Below are 20495 nucleotides of genomic sequence, written 5' to 3'. Positions count from 1 at the left end.
TATTCCATGACAGAAAATATAGACACACCTCAGTGGGTAAGCATGTGTGGGAGCAGATCATTCTGGTTAACTTAATTTTGTGGTCAACTGAGTTAACCTTCTAATTTATGATGTATCAAATATTTGCTAAGTCATAACTAAATAGAAAAATATGTGCTAGATACAGCTCTTGAATATATAACAAAAGCCCTGCCCCTCAGGCACTTATATTTCAGTGGAAAAGATAAAACATGCAAAGAGGAGAATATAATACAAAGCAAAAAGTAATCTCAACATGGATGAACTCTGAAAACATGCTAAGGGAAAGAAGCTAGTCGCAAGAGACTACATGTTGTATGATTCCATCTATATGAAATGTCTGAACAGGCAAATTCATAGAGACCTAATGCTGGGGTAGATGCAAGAAGGTGGAGTAAAATAAGAAGGGATTGATAATGGGTACGGGTTTCTTTATAGGGTAATGGGAATATACTAAAATTGATTATGGTGATGGATGCACAACTCTGTGAATATACCAAAAGCACTGAGTTGTATGGTATGTGAATCATATCTGAACAAAGCTATATAACTCACCCTAATCTGAGGCTCTTAATGTAAATGTGCCAGTTACCTAGTCAACTCAGATGGAAACCTCGAGGTTCTATACATGTTATCCCACATTCCACCACAAATTGTGCTCATTCCACCTCTGAACTATAATCTCAAACTCACCAACACTTCTCCATTCTATGAATCGCTATTACCCTAATTCAGGCTCTTACATTACTCCTTGTCTGATAAGACAATCTGTCTGCTTTCAGGCTGGCCACATCTTAGTCTACAGTCCTTGGTATAGCCAGAGTAAAACCTCTAAAGTATAGACTCTTATAGAAGATCCAGATGTTCAAAACCTCCCTTGGCTCTCCATGAACTATTAAATAAAGTCAACATTTCTTCATAATGCTATTCAAGACTGTTCAAAATCTGACACAACCAATCTTTCTACTGTCATATCTAGCCCCTTACTCTTTACCTCACAGACTCTGTATGTACTCAGCCTTAACATTTCTTCCACACACTAAACAAACACACACCAAGCAATTTCATTTTTTATGTCCTTCCTCAAGCTCAATTCCCCATCGTTTGTAAAATAAAAGCAAAACCACATATCTCCCCCTAGCTACCACTTCCTTTCTGTTTTCACAGAGGCGCTTTTTAAAAATTGGCCATGCTTTAACTTTTCATCCACTATTGCAATCTAGCTCCCTTCCCCACCAGTGCAACAAACTGTACTCCCTCAGGTCCCCAACGACCACCTTACTAGTTTTATCACACAGTACTGCTCTGAAGCACTGTTTTGGTGCTGACCATATCTTTCTTGAAACTCCGTCAATGGCTCTTGATTACCTAAGCTGTGCTTCAGAAACATTTCTACCTAAGTATCTCTGACAACCTATTTTGGGAGAAAGCATCTTTTCTGGTCCATTACACTTTTCCCCTCTCTATCCAAATGCCTCTTTGAAGACTTTAGAATCTAGCTAAAAATCCCCCACCCAATCAGGTCTTGCCATTACCCTGAGCGTTTTTCAGTGTACAGATGCACAATTCATCTGACACTCTGGCCTCTCAGTTGCTTGATTTGTTCAGCTCAAATAAACTTCACTGCCATTCTCCTTCAGTCACTGATTCCTCACATTAATACTCTAGACTTGAACTATGTAATATGACAGCCATTAGCCATATATGGGTAGTTAACTTTTAATTATAATTCATAAAAAATAAGTAAAATTTAAAAATCAGTTCCTCAGTCACATTTGTCATATTTCAAATGCTCAGTAGGCACATGTGGCTAGTGGTGATTGAACCAGCAATGTACATACAGAACATTTATATAACTGCACAGAGTTACACTGAACAGCACTGACCCAGATTTTGTCATCACAGAGAACTAAACCACAGTGAATAGTTAATAGTGCCAATTACTGAATATTTTCAATGAGATAGACATTATGGTAAATAGTTTACATATGTCATCTGAACACAACTTTATATTGAAAATGACATACACACAAATCATAACTGTACAAGTTCATTGAAGAGAAGTTCCCCTTGTAACCTTTCCTAATCATGAGCCCCTCCCTCCATCCCAAAGATAAACACTATTCTTCTAACATTACAAGCCAGTTTTCTCTGTCTCTGAACTTTACAGAAATGGACTCATACCATATATTTTCTTTTGTGTCTGGCTTCTTTCACTCAACATAATGTTTGTAAAATTCATCAATGTTGTTGCATATAGCAGTAGTTTGTTCACTTTTGTTGGTATAAACATATTTAGTATTCCTTTGTACGGATATCCACAACTTATTTATCAATTCCATTGTAGATGGGCATTTATGTTGTTTCCAGTTTTAGGTTATTAGAACCATGCTGCTATGACACTCTTATTCATATCTCCTGTTATACACATGCTTGTATCTCCATTAAATAAAAATCTAGGAGTGAATCTGCTAAGTTATAGGCTATGCATACGCCAATTTTAATGGACACTGTCAAACAGTTCTCAAAAGTGTTTTTGCCAAGTACATTTCAACCAATGAGGTGTGAAAGTTTCAGCTGCTCCACATCTACAGTAACACTTTTTAGTCATTCTGGCAGGTGAGAAATGGTACCTTTCAAATGTTTTAATTTCTATTTCCCTGATAACTAATGAGCTTTTCGTGTTTTTGGCCATTTGATTATCCTCTTGTGCAATAGTTTCTTGCCTACTGACAAGACTGCACTACCATTTTCTAATTATCTGTAGGAGCTTTTTCTATATCCTGGATATAAATCCTTCACTGGTTATAAATTAGGCAAATATCTTCTCCCACCCTGTTGCCAGCCTTTGCAGTCTCACCATGTCTTTTCATGAAGGGTTCTTACCTTTGACGTAGTACAATGTATTGCTGTTAAACTTTGCAGTTGTGCTTTCTGTGTCTTAAGAGGGCTATCTCAATCACAAGGCCATAAAAATACTCTCCTACATTATCTTCTGGAAGCCTTTACATTTAGATATCAGTTAGAGTAAGTCCTCCAACTTTTTTCTCTTGGCCTTTATAAATTATGAATCAACACCATCACCATAGTTAGTCATAACCAGTTCTTCCTAGAACAGCAGGTGAGAACAAGTCACCATTTCTACTGGTCTGTTTGCTGATGGAGAAGGCAGGAATCAGAGGTGGGTATTCTTGGCCCTTTATAAATTTTAGAGTCGGCTGAACAAGTCATATGCACACATGTGCACACACACACACACACGCTATGATATTGATTAGGAATGAACCACTTATTTAAGTCATTTTTAATTTCAGTAATCTTTCTAGTTTTCTGAGTAGAGGTCTTGCCCACCTTCTGTTAATATTTATTTCTAAGTAATTAATGTTTTTGATGTTATGGTAAATGTTCTCTATTTTTAAAAATTCACTTTCTAATTCCTAGTAGCTGGTATATTAAAATACAATTTATTTTTGCAGAGTGACCTTGTATTCAGTAACCTTGCTAAATTTACTTATCAATTCTAACAACAGTATATCTGCAGAGTCTTTTGGATTTTCTGTATGCTCTTCCTCAATCCTTATACCTTACATTTATCTTTCTTTCTTTATTCATTGTCTAGGACTGCCTGGTTTAAGACTGCCACCAGAATGGCAGACAACGTTGACTATTAATGGTGATGGGGGAATCTTCGTCTTGTTTTTGGTCTCTCTCCCACTGTCGACTATAGCTATTTAAAACCTTTATTTTCCTTGAACCCCCAACAATAACATAAGCCGTAGTTATCAGGTAGGAACTCTAAACCTGCTTTGCCATCCTACCTAAAGGTTCACCTGCATCTATACTCACTCCTGTTTCCTTTCTACTTGTCATAATGGAAAAGGGGCTCCATCCCCTATTACCTTTCCTCAAATCTCTTACTTTACCAATTTTCAACTTTTCTCTCTCTGCTCCTTTCTAACTGCATTTACATGCTCAAGTCTTTACCCTCTTTCCAAAATAATGATCTTTTTCAATTATATATCCTTATCTAGCATTGGCCTACCTCTCTCATTATTCAGTCAGGATTATTCAGACTTGTCTATGGCCATGCTACCCTGAACAAGCCTGATCCCGTCTGATCTCAGAAGCTAAGCACGGTCAGGCTTGATTAGTACTTGGAAGGGAGACCGACTAGGAAGACCAGGAGCTGTAGGTGTAAAAAATAAAATAAAAAAATTAGGGATTGTAAGCTGACAAGGTCCTTGCAATCTGTGAGGTCAACTAAGGGTTGCCTCACCTAAAAAAAAAAAAAAATTATTCAGACTTATATATGCCTACAATTTATTTTAACCTCCCATTCCTTGTAGGATATGTAACCAAACCAATGGCTCTTCTTCACCTTCAAATAGGGTGATAATAAGACCTAGTTGGCCTAGATAGTTCTGGATTATTCCTGTTGTCTTGGCATAAAAATGAATAGAACCCCCTTTTAGTCTCAAGAGTGTCCTGGTTTAAGGGATATGGTCAATCTGCCATAGCCTAGCCTACAAAGCCCTCAATGATTTGCTCCACACACCTATCATCTCTCATCAAATTCTACATTTGGGCAGCTAGAGGTTTACCAATAGGCCCTAGCTGTCATCCTCCAAACATTCTTCCTCTTCCTTTATTTGAGTTTATACTACTTATTGTTTACATTTGGTAAAGCAAAAGTCCCCTTGCTAATCCATACATGGAATAGTATCCTATTATTAAGCAAAGTTCTTTGTATGCTAACCCATCAAAATATAAAGGTTTTCATTTCAACCCTGCTTTTATGACCCATTATGTCAACATAATCAATACGTGTGTGTGTGTGTGTGTGTGTGTGTGTGTGTGTGTGTGTGTGTCTTTCAATGACTCCTCATGATTTTTCTTCTGAAGGTTTCAGATGATCAACCTTTCAGGTTCTGTCAAATACTTGGGCTCGCCAAGGTGCCCACTGCTCCAGGGTCACACTATCCAGGTTCCAGATAGAAAGTAACTGGAGCTGGAGTCTTATGCAACAAGATCAATTTCCTGACTTGCTTTCTTCTTCTAGTGTACACGAAAACATACTACAGACATGAATCAGTTCTGGTGCCAAAGACAGAAAAACAGTGTTGTTCTCATGGCTTGGGGAGGTGGGAGGAGCCTAAGCCTGGCTCTTTTAGGGCCAATCTCCATTTGCAAGAAAAGTGGGCGGATAAACTGGCTCCAAAGATGATTAAAAAAAAAGGATGACTCTTCTGGGACACAGATTGCTGACACAGCTCCTAAAAGGACGGCCAGGGATAAAATAGGAGTAAGATACAGCTCTGCCCTAGAAGAGACATTGTCTAGAGAGGAGAGAGAGGAGTCCACAATATAGAAGGAAGCAAGAAAGCTCAAGGGCAGCCCGCTCACCAAAGATACTGCTGCATGGAGCACCTGCTTAAGCATTATTCATTTATTCATCAAGGTTTATTGAATCGTCTAGGCATTGTTCTAAGTGATAATAGAGTGATGAACAATTTGCTTTGTTTTTTTCTGATTTGTATGTATTCTTTTGGTTTTTTCTTTTTTGTCTTTTTTATTTGTAGGAGTTCTTTATGTATATTCTAGATGTTAAACCCTTTGTCAGTTGTATGCACTGCAAATATTTTCTCTTCTAGCCAAGGGTTCTCTTTCTTTTTGATTGTGGTATCTTTTTGTGGTTGTTGTTCAAAGATTTTAAAATTTGAATATTGTCGAACCAATCTTTTCTATCATGGTTTGTGCTAAGACATCTTTCTCTGTCCTGATAGCCTAAAGACATTCTTCTATGCGTTATTATAAGTACAAGTTTTCATTTTATACCTTTAATACTGCTGGAATTATTTTTTGTGTATAAAATGAGATAGAGAGTAGTTTTATTTTTTTCTATATAGGCAGCCAATTGATTCAGCTTCTTTTACAGAGGGATAGAATCTGATTTGTAATGTCTCATATACTAAATTCCCATAGATGAGGGGTTGTATTTTCTCTTTCTGTGCCTTCTTGTCTGTGCTACTGAACTATTGCTTTCTCCTTATACTAATATCATGTCATTTTATTACCATAGTTTCATAAAAAGTCTTACTATCTGCAATGGCAAGTCCCCCAACTCCTTATTCTTCAAAATTTTCTTGCCCCTTTACCATTTTAAATTATTTTTAGAATCACCTTGTCAAGTTCTTTGATAAGCCTAAGTGTAGTTTTGACTGGAATCACTTGTGTTTATAATTTAGGACAATAAACATATACATGTTATTGAGTCTAGCAGGCAAGAACAGGATATAGCTTTTTCCAAATTCAGATCTTCCTTTAGTCTTTCGATGATGTTTTATTGTTTTATTTCCATCGAAGCAATGAATTCATCTTATAAAATATATTCCTAGGTAATTTAGAGTTCTTGTTATTATTATAAACCAAATTTCTTTTTAAATGACTTTTTCTAATTGTTTGTGGGTCATATAAAGGAACACTATATGTTTTCTGCACATTGATTGCATATCCAAAACCCTTTTTTCTGTAAATTATTTTGGGTTGTTTTATGTAAACAATATCATCGGCAAGACTAATGTTTATGCCTCCCTTTCAATCCTTTTTTAAAAAAATCTTTTATTCTTCTGTTACATGTTTACCAGGACCTCCAGTACAGTTATAGAAATATCATCTGCAAATACTAATTTTGTTCTTCCTTCCAAGCCTTATATCTTTTGTATCTTTTTTTGTTTTATAGCATTCACTAGGAACTCCAGAGCACAACATTTAAAGAAGGAGCAAAAGCAGGCACCTTTATCTTGCTGCTGATTTTAAAGAGAATACTATTATTTCATTATTAAGCACACTATAGCATTTTAGCAAATTTACCCCTTATCAGATTAAGAATATTCTCTTCTATTCCTAGTTTGCTGAATCTTGAATGCATGTTTCATTTTATTCACTGCTTCTACATTTATTCAGATGGCAATGTAGTTTTCCTCCTTTAATCTGTTAATATGCTAAGTTGATTAATTTTAAAATTAGCATCCTAGTATTCCCAGAATAAACTCAATTTGGTCATAATACTTCTTGTTTATACATTACTGAGTATGGTTTGCTGTATTTTGTCCAGGATTTTGACATTTACATTAATAAGTAATTCTGGACTAAAATTTTCCTTTGTTAATTTCTTCTTTCTATTTTTTTGAAATTTAATATGTAGCTCATTAATTTTCAATCTATTTTATAATATATTCATTTAAGATTATAAATCTTAGATGCAGTTTTAACAGGTGGTTTCTTCATTATCATTCAAGTTTAAATATTTCATAATTTCCATTATGATTTCTACTTTCACCAATGAATTATTTAAAAATATGCATGTAAAGTGGTAAGTGGCTACTGTCTTGTTAAGAGATTTCTAACTTATTCTGTGTCGAAGACTGTTATCTATGCAATATTGGGTTTGGTATTCTCTTTCTCCTAACAATCTAAATTTTTTTCTTGAAGTCTATTATGTCTGAAATTAATACTATTTCCTAGCTTTCTTTTGGTTAACAATTTCCTGGAATCTTTTTCCATCACTTTCTTTTTTATTTAACTTTTAATTTATAATTACAAAATATTATGAACATTCAGACAATATAGCACTAATGACAGCTATGTACCAATCACAGAGACTAAATAAATATTTACATCTTGCCCAAGAGAGGACATTTGCAGTGTCAAATTCATACAGGAGATGACACTTGCAAAAAAGCTACTGAATTAAAAAAGACAGAAATCAATAATTTTTCATAGTAAAATGACAAGGCAACTGACAAAAGCAGATCTAAGGGGATGAGGGGGAAAGACAGTCTTAAGGTTAAACATTAACCTAAAAATAATGCTTTATTGCATCCACTCTAAGGTGTCAATGATTATAAGATGCATCCCTATACCAGAGATGTTAACATATGAAAAAAATTTAGAATCAATTACATAAGGCACTAGCAGAATAAGTCAGGGCTGAAACTATTAATAATCTATCCATGGTACACTGCCAGCTTCTCTTGTGATAGACTAAAGGAAAAGAGAACAGGAAATCCATCAACTTTAATGACCAACACTATTGGTAACTTACTTCCACTGGACTGGGTAAAAAGTATTACTTTAAGTCACACATGGATTAATAGTTTCTGAAAACTCACACTACAGTTAGCATTAAAACTCTGTTGAATAAAATTCACCTTACTTGGGCGATTCCTAAGGCCCTGTAGAATTCTTCAGAACCTGAAATTCATCTTATCAATGGTAATTTTTAATTACAACAGTAACTACCATTCATTTAGAACCTAAGTCCCAGACACTGTATTTGGATACTTTTTAATATGTTAATTTTATATCCATAATTCTATGAGTAAATGATATGATGCTTTTACTAGGGAGATAAAGAAAACAGGACTCAGAGCTGAATAGTTGAGTTCCCTGAAATCACAAAGCTAATCAGCATCAAAATCCAGATTTGAATTCCACATCATATATGTTCTGTTCTTGTCTCTACCCAACACTGCCTTTTAATGTTACTGCTTCTCCATTTTTCAGATTCTATCTAAGAATGTCAATATTTTGCTTTTAGCTAGGATATTGGGGAGGTAGGAGAATTAGACACCGGGACTTAACGAACATTTTACTTTTACGTCAAGGCAAGGGCACCATCTAGTGGCACACACTTTGCCACAAATACAGTCAAATAAAATAGGATGAAAACGGTTTTTCACTCTTCTTTCCTCCACCAGTTTTACACTACCTTGCAACAAGTTGGAGTGTTTACACTAATTCCTCTAGTCAAAAAGAGCAGGATCCTGATAACATTAAGAATCGAAAAGGGTTTTGGAATGAGACAGAGCCAAGTTCAATCTCAAATTCACCACTTAATGACTGTGAGTTTTGGAAATTTACTAAAAGTAGCTTGAGTCTCAGTCTCGTGTGTAAAAAATGACACCATTTACCTGACAGGGCTATCATGGGGATACACGTGAAAATCATCCAATACAGAGCCTGATCATAAGAGCTTCCTCAATAATTACTGGTTCCTTCTCTAGTTTCCTTTTATGTAGACTAAAACCACATAGGTGTTTTGGTTTGTTTTTTAGAAAACATACCATACCACTAGCTAATGTTGTGTTTAAGAAAACTTCCATAGTTCCTTCACATGCAAACTAAAGGCAAATTCTCCAATATATATATTTGTAATTTTTATAAATACATGAAATTGACAATAAGCATAACTATCTACTTCCTATGAACCAGGCACGTGAGACAGTAGATGGGAACTCACTATGGAGTGGGGAAAATAGACAAGTTAAAATGTAATAGCTATAAGGGACAAATGTTGTGATAAGGTAGAGGAGGGGAAATGTGGATCAGGAATGCATCACAGAAGAGGCAACATTTGAAAAGTCTCTTAAAAGATGAGCTCACCAGACAAGGGTACAGAAAATTCTTGCCATAAGAAAAAAATGTCAGGAGCAATAAATTATGATGAAACACAATGAGAGAACATGAAATATAGTGTAGTTTGAACACAGGATAGGATAGATTGGAGAAGGGAGAAGAGCTCTGTGGCATGGGTTAATAATAGCTCGTTAAGCTCATTTGGAATCTAGATGATAGCTGCATTATCAGTAACCACCATTATCACCACCATCATCATCCAGAACAGTTATTTAATGGATGTGTACTATGGGCCAAACCTTGTGTGTATAAAATTGATAAGACTCACAACAACCCTGTATAGAGGAGAGACTGTTCCATTTCTGAACTCTGGAGCTAGATCCAGCTAGATCCTGGCCCGAACTGAGATTGATTCCTGTAAATCCCCTCAGACTCTGTCTGAGTGACCCCTCTCTTCTGCCCCATGGTATGCTGATTCCTAGAACAGGCTGCTGCCCAATCCCAGGCAAAAATGCAAGGTGCTTTCCCCTTATCTGGGGCGGGTCACGCCCCAGTACCCCTATCCACCTTACCCTGTTCTAGATCATTCTTCAGCACCTGTCATGCAGAGGCTATCCGTGTTGTCTTGCCACTGCCCAAGATAAGCCTCATAATGTAAGTCCCCTAAATATACTCTTGATGTAATGCTGGAGTTGTCAGCCTCTTTCTTTGGTCTCTTGGGAAACTTTCCCAACACCCTGTAAGTTATATAATGTTATTTTTAGAGGTTAAGAAATGTGCCCAAAGTCAGTAAGGGGTGGAGCTAAATGAGATTCAGACCCAGGTCTCTCTTCTTCTCTCTCCTACACCAGTGGTCCCAAAATTGACTGCATAACAATCTGGAGAATCTGTTTAAAAATAAAAGTTCTAGACCCTATTCTACAACAGTATGTCTAGAGAGGGGGACTTGGAAACCTATAGTGTAAACAAACTCTCCAAATATTTCTTAAATAGGAAACCAAATGGCAGTCCAGCTTTTTTAAAACACAGTTCACCCTTAAATAACAAGTTTGAACTGCATGGGTCCACTTATACACGGATTTTTTTCAACAGATAACATAAATGTATTTTCTCTTATGATTTTCTTAATAGCATTTTTTTCTCTAGCTTACTTTATTGAAAGACTACAGTACATAATATATATACATACAAATTATGTGTGAATCATTTGTTCATATAATTGGTAAGGCTTCTGATCAACAATAGGCTATTAGTAGTTAAGTTTTGGGAGAGTCAAAAGTCAGATGCAGATTTTCAACTGCACCAGGGGCTTGGCACCACTAACCCCTGCATTATTCATGGGTCAACTGTACCTCAAAGTCTCTCAAAACACACACACACACACACACACGAACATACATATTACTAATTAATAGCTTCCATCTATGTGCCAGGTGCCTAATCCTCACAAAATTCTGCAAAGGTATTATACTACCTTCTTTAAAGAGAAAACACAATCTCAAGAAGCCTACAGATAGTTTCCTTCTCTCAGTCAACAAAGCAAAAGGCAAAAATAAGATTCAAACACAGGTATATCTGGTTCTTCTCTGTCATGCTGTATGGCAGACCGAATTCTACCCTCAACCCCAGTGACCTTTGCCCCTATATAATCTCTTCCCCTTTGAATGTAGGTAGAAACTCAATATGATGAGATCTCATTTTCAGTAATTATGCTACAGGATGAGTTAATACTGAAGTGATTATATGGCAAAAGGGAGATTACTTGGTGGGTGTGACCTAATCTAATCATGAGGCCTTTTTAAAAGCAAGGTGTTTTCTACAGCTGGTAGTAGAATGGGAAGTCAGAGAGAGATTCAAAACTCTAGAAGGATTTGATGTGCCATGCTGTCTTGACGATGGAAGGGCCATCGTCAAGGAATATGTACAGCCTCAAGGAATATGTACAAGACAAGGAATATGTACAGCCTCTAGAAGTTGATTGCAGATCTTAGCTGTCAGCCAGCAAGAAAACTAGGACCTCAGTCTTATAACAAGGAACTGAATTCTGCCAACTACCTGAATATCCTTGGAGGCAGATTGTCTCTTGGAGTCTTCCTCATTGCCTCCAGATAAGAGCCCACCCTGACCATTAGCTCAATTTCAGCCTTGTGAGACCTTAAGCAGAGTACCCTTCTGAGATGCCTGATCTACAGAACTGATATACAGATAATAAATGGGTGCAAGTTTTTTAATTGTGGTACACATAACATAAAATTTACCATTTAAATATGTTTAAGTGTTCGGTTTAGTAGCATTAAGTACATTCATATTGTGTGCGACCATCACAACCACCCATCTCCAGAATGGTTTCATCTTCCCAAATTACTCTGTACCCATTAAACAAGTACTCCCCAATCCTCCTGCCCCCATACCCTGGAAACCACCATTCTACTTTCTGTCTCCATGAATCTGACTACTCTAGATACCTCATATAAGCAGAATCATATAGTATTTTCTTTTAATAACACGCTCATTTCATTCAGCTTAATATCCCTAAGATATGACTATGTGTCAGAATTTTCTTCCTTTTTAAGACTAAATAATATTCCATTGTATGTATATACCACATTTTGTTTATTCATCCATCAAATGGACACTGGATGCTTCTATCTCTAGGCTACTGTAAGTAATGCTTCTATGAATATGGGTGTAGAAATATCTGTTCGAGTTTCTACTTTCAATTCTTTTGGAGAATATATATAAATGTTTTAAGTCAATTCATGATCTTGAAAACTGGGTAAAAGGAAATAAGCATTTATCCTATTTGTATTGTACTACTGGGCAACCAAATAATAGATGAAGTGTCATCCAAACAAAATGATAAAATGTCATAATTTTGCAGCTCCCAAATAAGTTAATCTAGGTGCTGAGCATCAATAACTACTAATATCAGTGAAGAGCAAAAACCAGACATTATGTGCTTTCTGATTAAAAAAACACACTGCCACCTATAGTCTTGCCAAAGGGTTCAAACCTGAGTCTCATTAGTCTCTGGATCCAGCTGCCAATTTGCAGGAAAAGCAGAGACAGAGGAACATGGTGAACTGCACAGTATACAATTAGTAAAATCTATACTATGGACAACTCCTATAGGTCAAAAGGTCTGAATTCTTCAGTAGATAAATTACAATAAGATATCAAGTATTTTTTAAATGGGCAAGATAAAAATACAGAATTTAAGAATGCAAATCCAAGACGTGATTACTAGAATAGAAAAGTAATTATTTTAGAAGACAGGAAGGAGGGCTGTAATTTGAATGGGGCACATAAACAGGCTTTTGGGGTAGTTGGAAAAATTCTGTTTTTTAATCTGGGTAGCAGTCACAAGGGTTAATAATTAATTCAGCTATTTTTAAAAGGAAAAATAGTGCATTAAATGTAACGATGAGACAGTGGCCCAAGTCCAGATTTAATTCAACTGAAGAGTTGTCTCAGTACAACTCTGCCAAAGCATCACTACTGAGCCTACCTCAAGCCAAGAAAGCAGTTAACACCAGACTGAGTGGTGACTGAGGTCAATAACAAGTGCTTAGAAAAGCAATTAAATCAAGAAGACAAAAGGAAAACCAAAGGAAAGGAACAAAACAGTAAACATTTTTTAAAACTCGTTATGCTTTCACATACACTCCATCTGTTCTAAATAGGCCTGTCTTATTCCTATCCTGCAACTTCACCATACTGACTTCTACCTCAGTTGCCAAAATTTGTGTATTAGAATTTGGTTTCTTTCTGAGTTATTTCTCATTTCTACCAATGAGCTACTGCTAATATAAGGCAATAATGTTTACCAAATACAGTTACATTTTCAAAAATAAGGGTACAGAAAAAAGATGGCAAAAGAAAGCAAACAGGATCCTGAAGAAGAAAAGGCTATACTTAGAAGCTGATTTACCTAGTTATGATAGAGGTAAGCCCTTGTTTAGATACAATGGAGTACTAGAAACTATATCCTGAAGACTTTCTTTTTTGCCGTTAGCTATTTGGACAATGGTGGAAACTGAACAAGCAATTAAAAGCAGCATGAAGCTGTAGGCCTGTCTAATATGGTAGCCACAAGCCATATGTGGCTACTGGGCACCTGAAGTGCAGCTAGTCTGAACTGAGATGTACTGTAAGTATAAAAGACATATCTGATTTTGAAGACTTGGTATTTAGAAAATTATGTAAAATATCTTGTTAATGATTTTTATTGATTACATGTTGAGATGATAATATTCTGGGTATACTGACCTAAATAAAATATATTATTAAAATTAATTTCTTGTTTCTTTTTACTTTTTAAACATGGCTACTATAAAAAATTTTAAATATATATATATGTGGCTCATATTATATTTCTACTGGACATCACTGCTACATACCATTATTAAATAGTACTGAACAGGAAGAATGAAGCTAAAAGTGGGAATTTTTCAGAGTTTTTTTCTACTGTTTGCTTTACCACCATTACAACTCATTTTCCAGCCCCTGTCTCTGGCTATAAAAAGAGGCTAAACAAAAATCAGTAGCTGCATTAAGTCATGAACACGACATTTAAATCATGGGCAAAAAGAACTGAGTTCTAGTCCTGATTCTGGCACTGACTAGCAGTTACCCTGGAGAAATCACTTTTTCTCTCTGAGCTTTAGTTGCCTGTCCCAACAAGTAAGAAAGCTAACTAAATTTATACTTCCCTGATTCCGGCAAAATATTTTTTTGAATTTGTCAAAATTGGTTTTCATAAAAATGAGTAAATACTCACTCTGAGTCTAACACATCCTCGGCGAGAGCCTCTCATCATTTTGTCCTTGGACTAAAAGAAAAACAAAAACATTCAATGAATAAAAAATTAACAGACTGTTCTTAGAATCATCTAGAGATGAACAAAATTTATAATAATATCATTCCTTTTTTCCCCATCCCTTTCCCCGCTTCAAATCACTTACGGATAGATTCTCAAATTTGAGAATCACCTGGAAGGCTAAGAATCACTTGAGGGTTTACGAATCACTCCCAGATGATTCTGACTCAGGCAGACAGAGGACCACATTTTGAGAAACACTGCTTTAGTTTTATCTCTTTGCAATTCCCCATAAAAGTCCCATTTTTGCCTCTGGGATTTCTCATCCAATGTTCCTCAACTTGGAATATCCTTGACCCTGATTTTCTGCCTTGTCACTGATCATGTACCTTACCTCTCTCTGAATTGGATTCCCATCCCTAGGCTCCCAGTCTCCTATGTGTGTTCCCCTGTAGTGGCCTATACCACCTGTGCTATAATGGCTAGTTAGCTTGTCTGACTCACCCATAGGACTGCACATTCCTTAGGAGGTAGGAATTTTATCTGACTTATGCTTTAGAACAGTGTGTGGCACACATTAGGTGCTCGAAAAATATTTACTGATGAAACACTGCTTACCCTTTTTGTTTCTATTAGACTGGGCCTAGCAAAGGCTACGTTCTGCACAATAAGCCCTGTTAGCATTCAGTAAATACTACTAAAATTAAATTAGTCATTTGTAATAAAATAAAACCTTAAATAATCAAAGTTTTCAAAATATTTAACACTTCAACAACTGGTATTTTTCTTACTCCCCTATGTAAGAAAGAAGTAAAACAAGTCAATATCATTGAGTTATATTTTAAAGAAAATTGTCCCACTTTAAACCATCGATGTCCTACATCCAATGTACTGAGCCATAGGCAAACTTCCAGCTATGAGATAACTAAGTTCTAGGGATTTAATGTACAGCATGGTAATTGTATTATATACTTGAAAAGTTGTTAAAAGAGTAAGTCGTAAATGTTCTCACCACAAAAAAAAAAAAAGGAAAAATGATAACTGAGATGATAAATGTGTTAATTAACCTTGTTGTGGTAATCACTTTGCAATATACATGTATATCATATCATCATGTTGTACACCTTACACAATGTTACATGCCAGTTATATCTCAATAAAGCTAGAAAAAATAAAACAATATTTCTTGGGGATATTTGCAGGTCTGTACAAAAAGATCTGCCTTATCCTTCTTATTGACTACAGTATAGTCTATGAACATAGACTATGTAATTGTTTTCACTGATTCTAAACTTATCGATATAACAAAGATACGATGATAAATCAAAGTTGATGCTCTTAAGAGTTCTTTACTAACAATACAGTTAGTAAAAACACAGTTAACAAAAACATTCCCTATGCATTTAATAGCCCTTTTGCCACTCTTTATCTTCCCTCCAAGTGTCAAAGCAAAACACAAAAATAATTAGGTTTGAAAATACCCAGTGAGAGTTAAAATGCAGCTCAAACAAGGTAACAACAAATATATTCATCCTAATCCTCTTCAACTTTTAAAAATAAGGTTATATTAAATAGGAAAAGGGCAAGACAGGCCCCAATGATGGTACCACTGTTAGGGTTATGAATTAGAAAACACTGATAGAAATAAGTAAAAATTATTAAAACAAATATAACTAGAAAACAATTAGACAAATCCAGAATGTGGGACATCACACAAAATAATTGACCTAGATGCTTAAACACACACACACACACACACACACACACACACTAACATATAAACAATTTTAATGCAAAGCAAAAATAAGACCTAATCTAGGACTAGAAAAAAGATTCTGATAAGGGAGGGAAGGTAGACAAAAGAAGGCATTCCAAGCCAAGAAAATGACATCAGCAAAGGCACAGGTACAGAAAACTTTAAACATGAGGTATTCAAAGAAGGAAAGTAAACTGACAGACCCAAGCCCAGAGTGCAGCGACGTAGAAGAAAGAGGCTGAAAAAAAGATGTGGAGAAGAGATCCCAAAGAGTTTGAAAAAAAAATAGTGAGAAGTTAAGGAAATCAAACCTTATTCCACAGTTAACGAAGAGCTACTGAAGGTTCACGAGGAAGACAATAACGTTCTCAAAAGTGTGTTTTATAAAAATAACACTGTTTAATACGAGGACTTGGGGGAAAAGGATGATGGAGACATTAATAGCAATAGCAGTAGCAGCATCAAACAGCAACAGATTTTCACTTATTGATGCCCCCTATGTGACAGGCATGTTATATACAGTAAACCTCACAGACCTTGTATAGTAAAAACTAATATTATAAGTGAAAGTGACATCAGGAGGATCAAGTAAATTACCCAATGTTACACATGTAAAATATAGCAAAGTCTGACACAGCAGGCACAACTTGGAATGTCTGTCCTGCAAATCATTCTCCCAGATTGTATCTGTACTCTAACTTTGAATCCTCCTCCTCTTCCACATGACACAGAGCCCTCTCCCCCATTCTGTCTCCACTCAGCTCTAAAGTGAGAATAAAATAAAACTGGTGTAACTAAGTTCTCAGGGGCACAGTGAGTGCTGAAGGAGTAATTATTTGACCAAACTGGCCAATCACAGGACCTACTATCCCACAAGGCCTTTCCCAGGGAGTTTTCCTACTGGGGCGGAGTAAGAGCTCTTGCCTATCTAATATGAGGTACAGTTACCATAGGTCATGTGCCTTTTACAAGAAGAAAGGAATAAATAAAGCATACGCAGTGAGAGAGAGGAGAGGCAGGAAGTCATAGCTGCCAGTAATCTTCAGCTACACCCTGTTCCGAAGCAAACCTGCCTGAGCCAATGCCTTTCACTGAATATCAGCGGTGTTTCTGTTTTTGTTTGATAAATACTAGTAGCTTCCAGTGATGACAAGTGAAGCTTCACCTGAACCCCTAGACTAGAAACCCACCAGTTCCCACCACCTGCAAAATATTCTTATTCTATTTTTCTTTATAATAGTGTAGGGGAAAAAACCTTCCCTGGATTTCTCAACAGTCCTCCAACCTTTCCACGTACCATAAAAATTAGAACTGTTGTTTTCCTCAATCTGAAAGGATAATAAAAACTTCTTTTATTTCCCAGAGAAGACTGAAAGGTTATACCCTAAAGGAGGTCCCTAGGCTAAGTCTCCACAGTGACAGGAAGAGGTGAGCAGCTCACACCTTAGGTACTCAACCACCTCTGTCACCGCAAAAAAAAAAAAAAAGCCCCGGAACTTGAAAAGTTCTCTAAGTTGTAAAAACAGAGACCCAGGAAGCTATCTGGCTCTAGAAGAGATTTTACTTGCATACCAAAGCTGGAGTTAGGATTTAGGTTTATCATCTTTCCAAAGAGATCCTTTCAGAAAGGGAGGAGACAGTTGCCTCTTTCCCCTTCAAAAGCAGAGAAAAATCTTTTTTCCTCATCCTTCACCTACAGCTACTTGGCCACACCTGTAGTACAAGTGACCTGGCTCTTATGGTGTTGCCCTAGGGCAGGAATACGGCAGAGGCAGCCCGATACACTTATTATGAAATTTACCTTTGAAGTATTCTGGAACACTTCACCTGTGCATTGAGGATAAAATTAATAAAAATGAATAAAGTCTAGCAGAATAATAACCAAAGTATACAATAAAGACAAAAAATATTTGCTAAATGAATGATAGGAAGGATATATATTACTTACTAACCATTTTATATTTACTTTGCCAAAATTAATTTCACAATCTCTTCTAGAATGTACCTTTTTAGGCTCACTTAATGTGAGGGTAGGATATTTGTATCCATAGAGATACATACCACGTCTCACTCCAAACCCATCCCACTACCACCACACACACAAACACGTTCTCAATCACCACTTTAGGCAAAATCCCAGCAGACTAACAAAGAGTACAAGTCATATTAAGTACTATCCATGTGCTAGTTAAAAGTAAACAAACTTTATCTTAAAGTAACACTGCATGATTATAATCTCTGCAGGTCATCGGGATATTATCGATGAAGCCCCCATTAACTAACAAATAGAAAATAATATAATTTCAACCTCACGTTGCTTTAAAATTCCTTGTGTACAGGTCAATAATCACTGAAAGAAGCTACTGACTTTTATTTTAAATAAACCTTCTAGTCTATCATCCTGTAGGGGAAAAGAGGGAGGGGAAAAGAGGGAGAGGAATTTTTTCTTTCATTTGAGAATCACAGAAGCAAGCAAAAATTGTATTGTAATATGGGACTTGCAACTGGTTGTTAAATGAGTATTTGGAAACTAGCCTAATAAAAAAACTCTTTTAAAGATCCCAAGTCAGACTGGTATGACAACGATAACCTGCACTCTCAAGAGAACAGCACATAATAATCTTAATTCATAGAGTGGTTGCTTGTTCTGTCCACTTCTTAAATCCTTAGGAAAAGGTTATTTTAAGGACATTGAGAACTACTGAGCTGAATGTCAGTCTTAAATCTGCTTAATGTACAATTGCTTCCCACAAAGGGGTTAACACAGTCTAGTATGGTCCCTTACTTGTTACACTCTGGCTATCTACTTTAGCTTAACTTCAGTATATCCCATAGAAAACATCTTCTGAAGAGATGGCTATATAAATTTCAAAGTAGACGTTACTAACAGATTAAAATATTCTCCATTTAGGATTCATACTCATGTGAAATCTCTCATTTAAATATACAAAATTATTTCAATCTCCCAAGCATATGCTTAAAAATATATTTGAGAGTACAATTTCTAGAAAAAATAACAAAAGAAGTGTATCCAGAGATATATAACATATTATCCTATAAATAGTACAATTTAATGAAATAACATGGACTGTGGATTGAGAGAGATGAGATTTTGAATTCCACCCCTGCCAATTTACTAGCAGTGTGACCTTGGCCAAGTCACTTAAGTTCCCTAAGCTGTAATTTCCTCATTTATGAAGCTGGGATATTACTTACTCTCATAGGATCATTGCAAGTACTGAGTTAATACAGGTAAATAACTTAGCACAGCACCTGGCATATAAAACACACAAGGTTCACCTCCTTTCCTTGCTTCTTCTTTAAATACAGCAGAGATCTGCAACCATTTTTTCTATACCTAAGCTAACCCTATTCATAAGGGGACATTCTTTCCGACATGTCTCCTACCATCAATTTAGTCTCCTCCAACAAACACACTACACACAAACACACCCCAATCTGTCTCAGTTATAATACAGAGACAGCCCCTACAAAAAAAAACAAACAAGCAACAAAATAAAACAAAAACATATATTTTCCCTCCTTCTTGCTCACACATTTCCTCTGTGGACCCTTTGTCAATCCAGCTCCTAGTCTACAGCCATGCCACCCTGAACAAGCCCAATCCCATCTGATCTCGGAAGCAAAGCAGGGTTGGGCCTGGTTAGTACTTGGATGGGAGACCACCTAGGAAGATCAGGTGCTGTAGGCATAAAACATAAAAAAATAAGGGATTGTAAACTGACAAGGTCCTTGCAATCTGTGAGGGTTGCCTCGTCTAAAAAAATAAAATAAAAAATAAAAAATCCAGCTCCTATGCTCAAGTACAATTTACTGCATTCTCCTCAATTTATGGATGTTGCTATTGCACTAGTTATATAATGTATTATAGTTGCTTGCGTGCCTATTTTCCTTGTCAGACAGTGGGGTTTGTTTGTTGTTTTTTAGAGTTGAAATAAATTTTGCATGTTTTTTTAAATTTTTATTTTATTAGTTTCAAGTATACAGTAAATTGGTTAGACATTCATATAATTTATAAAACGATTGCCTTAATTGCTCTTTCTCTCCTCTGGCTCTACACCTAGCCATTACATTAATGCTAACTGCATTCCCTATGCTGTGCTCCCCATCCTCGTGACCATCTATCAATTACTAATTTGTACTTCTTTAACACTTCATCCCAACTGACAGTGGGTTTAATTATCTTCATAGTATTATTATTACCTTACTATCTTCCAAAACCTAATTAATGGCTGGGACTTGGAAAGTACTGAATAAACGTCTACTGAACGAATAGCCCCAACCTCCTCTCTCAGGCATCCCACTCATTCAACAAACATAATTCACTGGAAAAACACCCATTCATTCCCAATTCAGGCTATTCAATAATTCAAGTGAAATGGTAAACTTTTTTCTCATTTTTGATATTTTTCCATCTCGTTTAAACAAATTTTTTCAATGACAATTAAAAATAGTACCATAAAA

General features: G+C 36.0%; 1 protein-coding gene, 1 non-coding gene and 1 pseudogene across 4 annotated transcripts in view; 2 read left to right on the top strand and 1 right to left on the bottom strand.

The window, feature by feature from the left end:
• OSBPL9 (oxysterol binding protein like 9) overlaps positions 1-20495 on the bottom strand; it is a 112451-nt gene that overhangs the window by 79546 nt on the left and 12410 nt on the right. For all 3 annotated transcript variants that reach the window (XM_006919184.3, XM_006919185.3, XM_025051941.1), the window contains exon 2: positions 14216-14266. In XM_006919184.3, the coding sequence (XP_006919246.1) occupies positions 14216-14266 (51 nt within the window). The remainder of the gene's footprint in view (positions 1-14215; positions 14267-20495) is intronic.
• On the top strand, positions 4095-4213 carry LOC112485884 (annotated as a pseudogene).
• Positions 19604-19722, top strand: LOC112485874. Its single transcript, XR_003048586.1, has one exon. It is a non-coding gene; the product is annotated as a 5S ribosomal RNA (ribosomal RNA).

Source organism: Pteropus alecto, unplaced genomic scaffold (assembly GCF_000325575.1).
Source record: "Pteropus alecto unplaced genomic scaffold, ASM32557v1 scaffold25, whole genome shotgun sequence".
Taxonomy (NCBI): Eukaryota; Metazoa; Chordata; class Mammalia; order Chiroptera; family Pteropodidae; genus Pteropus; species Pteropus alecto.
Note: the sequence above shows the minus strand (reverse complement) of the source record. Positions and strands in the feature narration are given on the sequence as shown.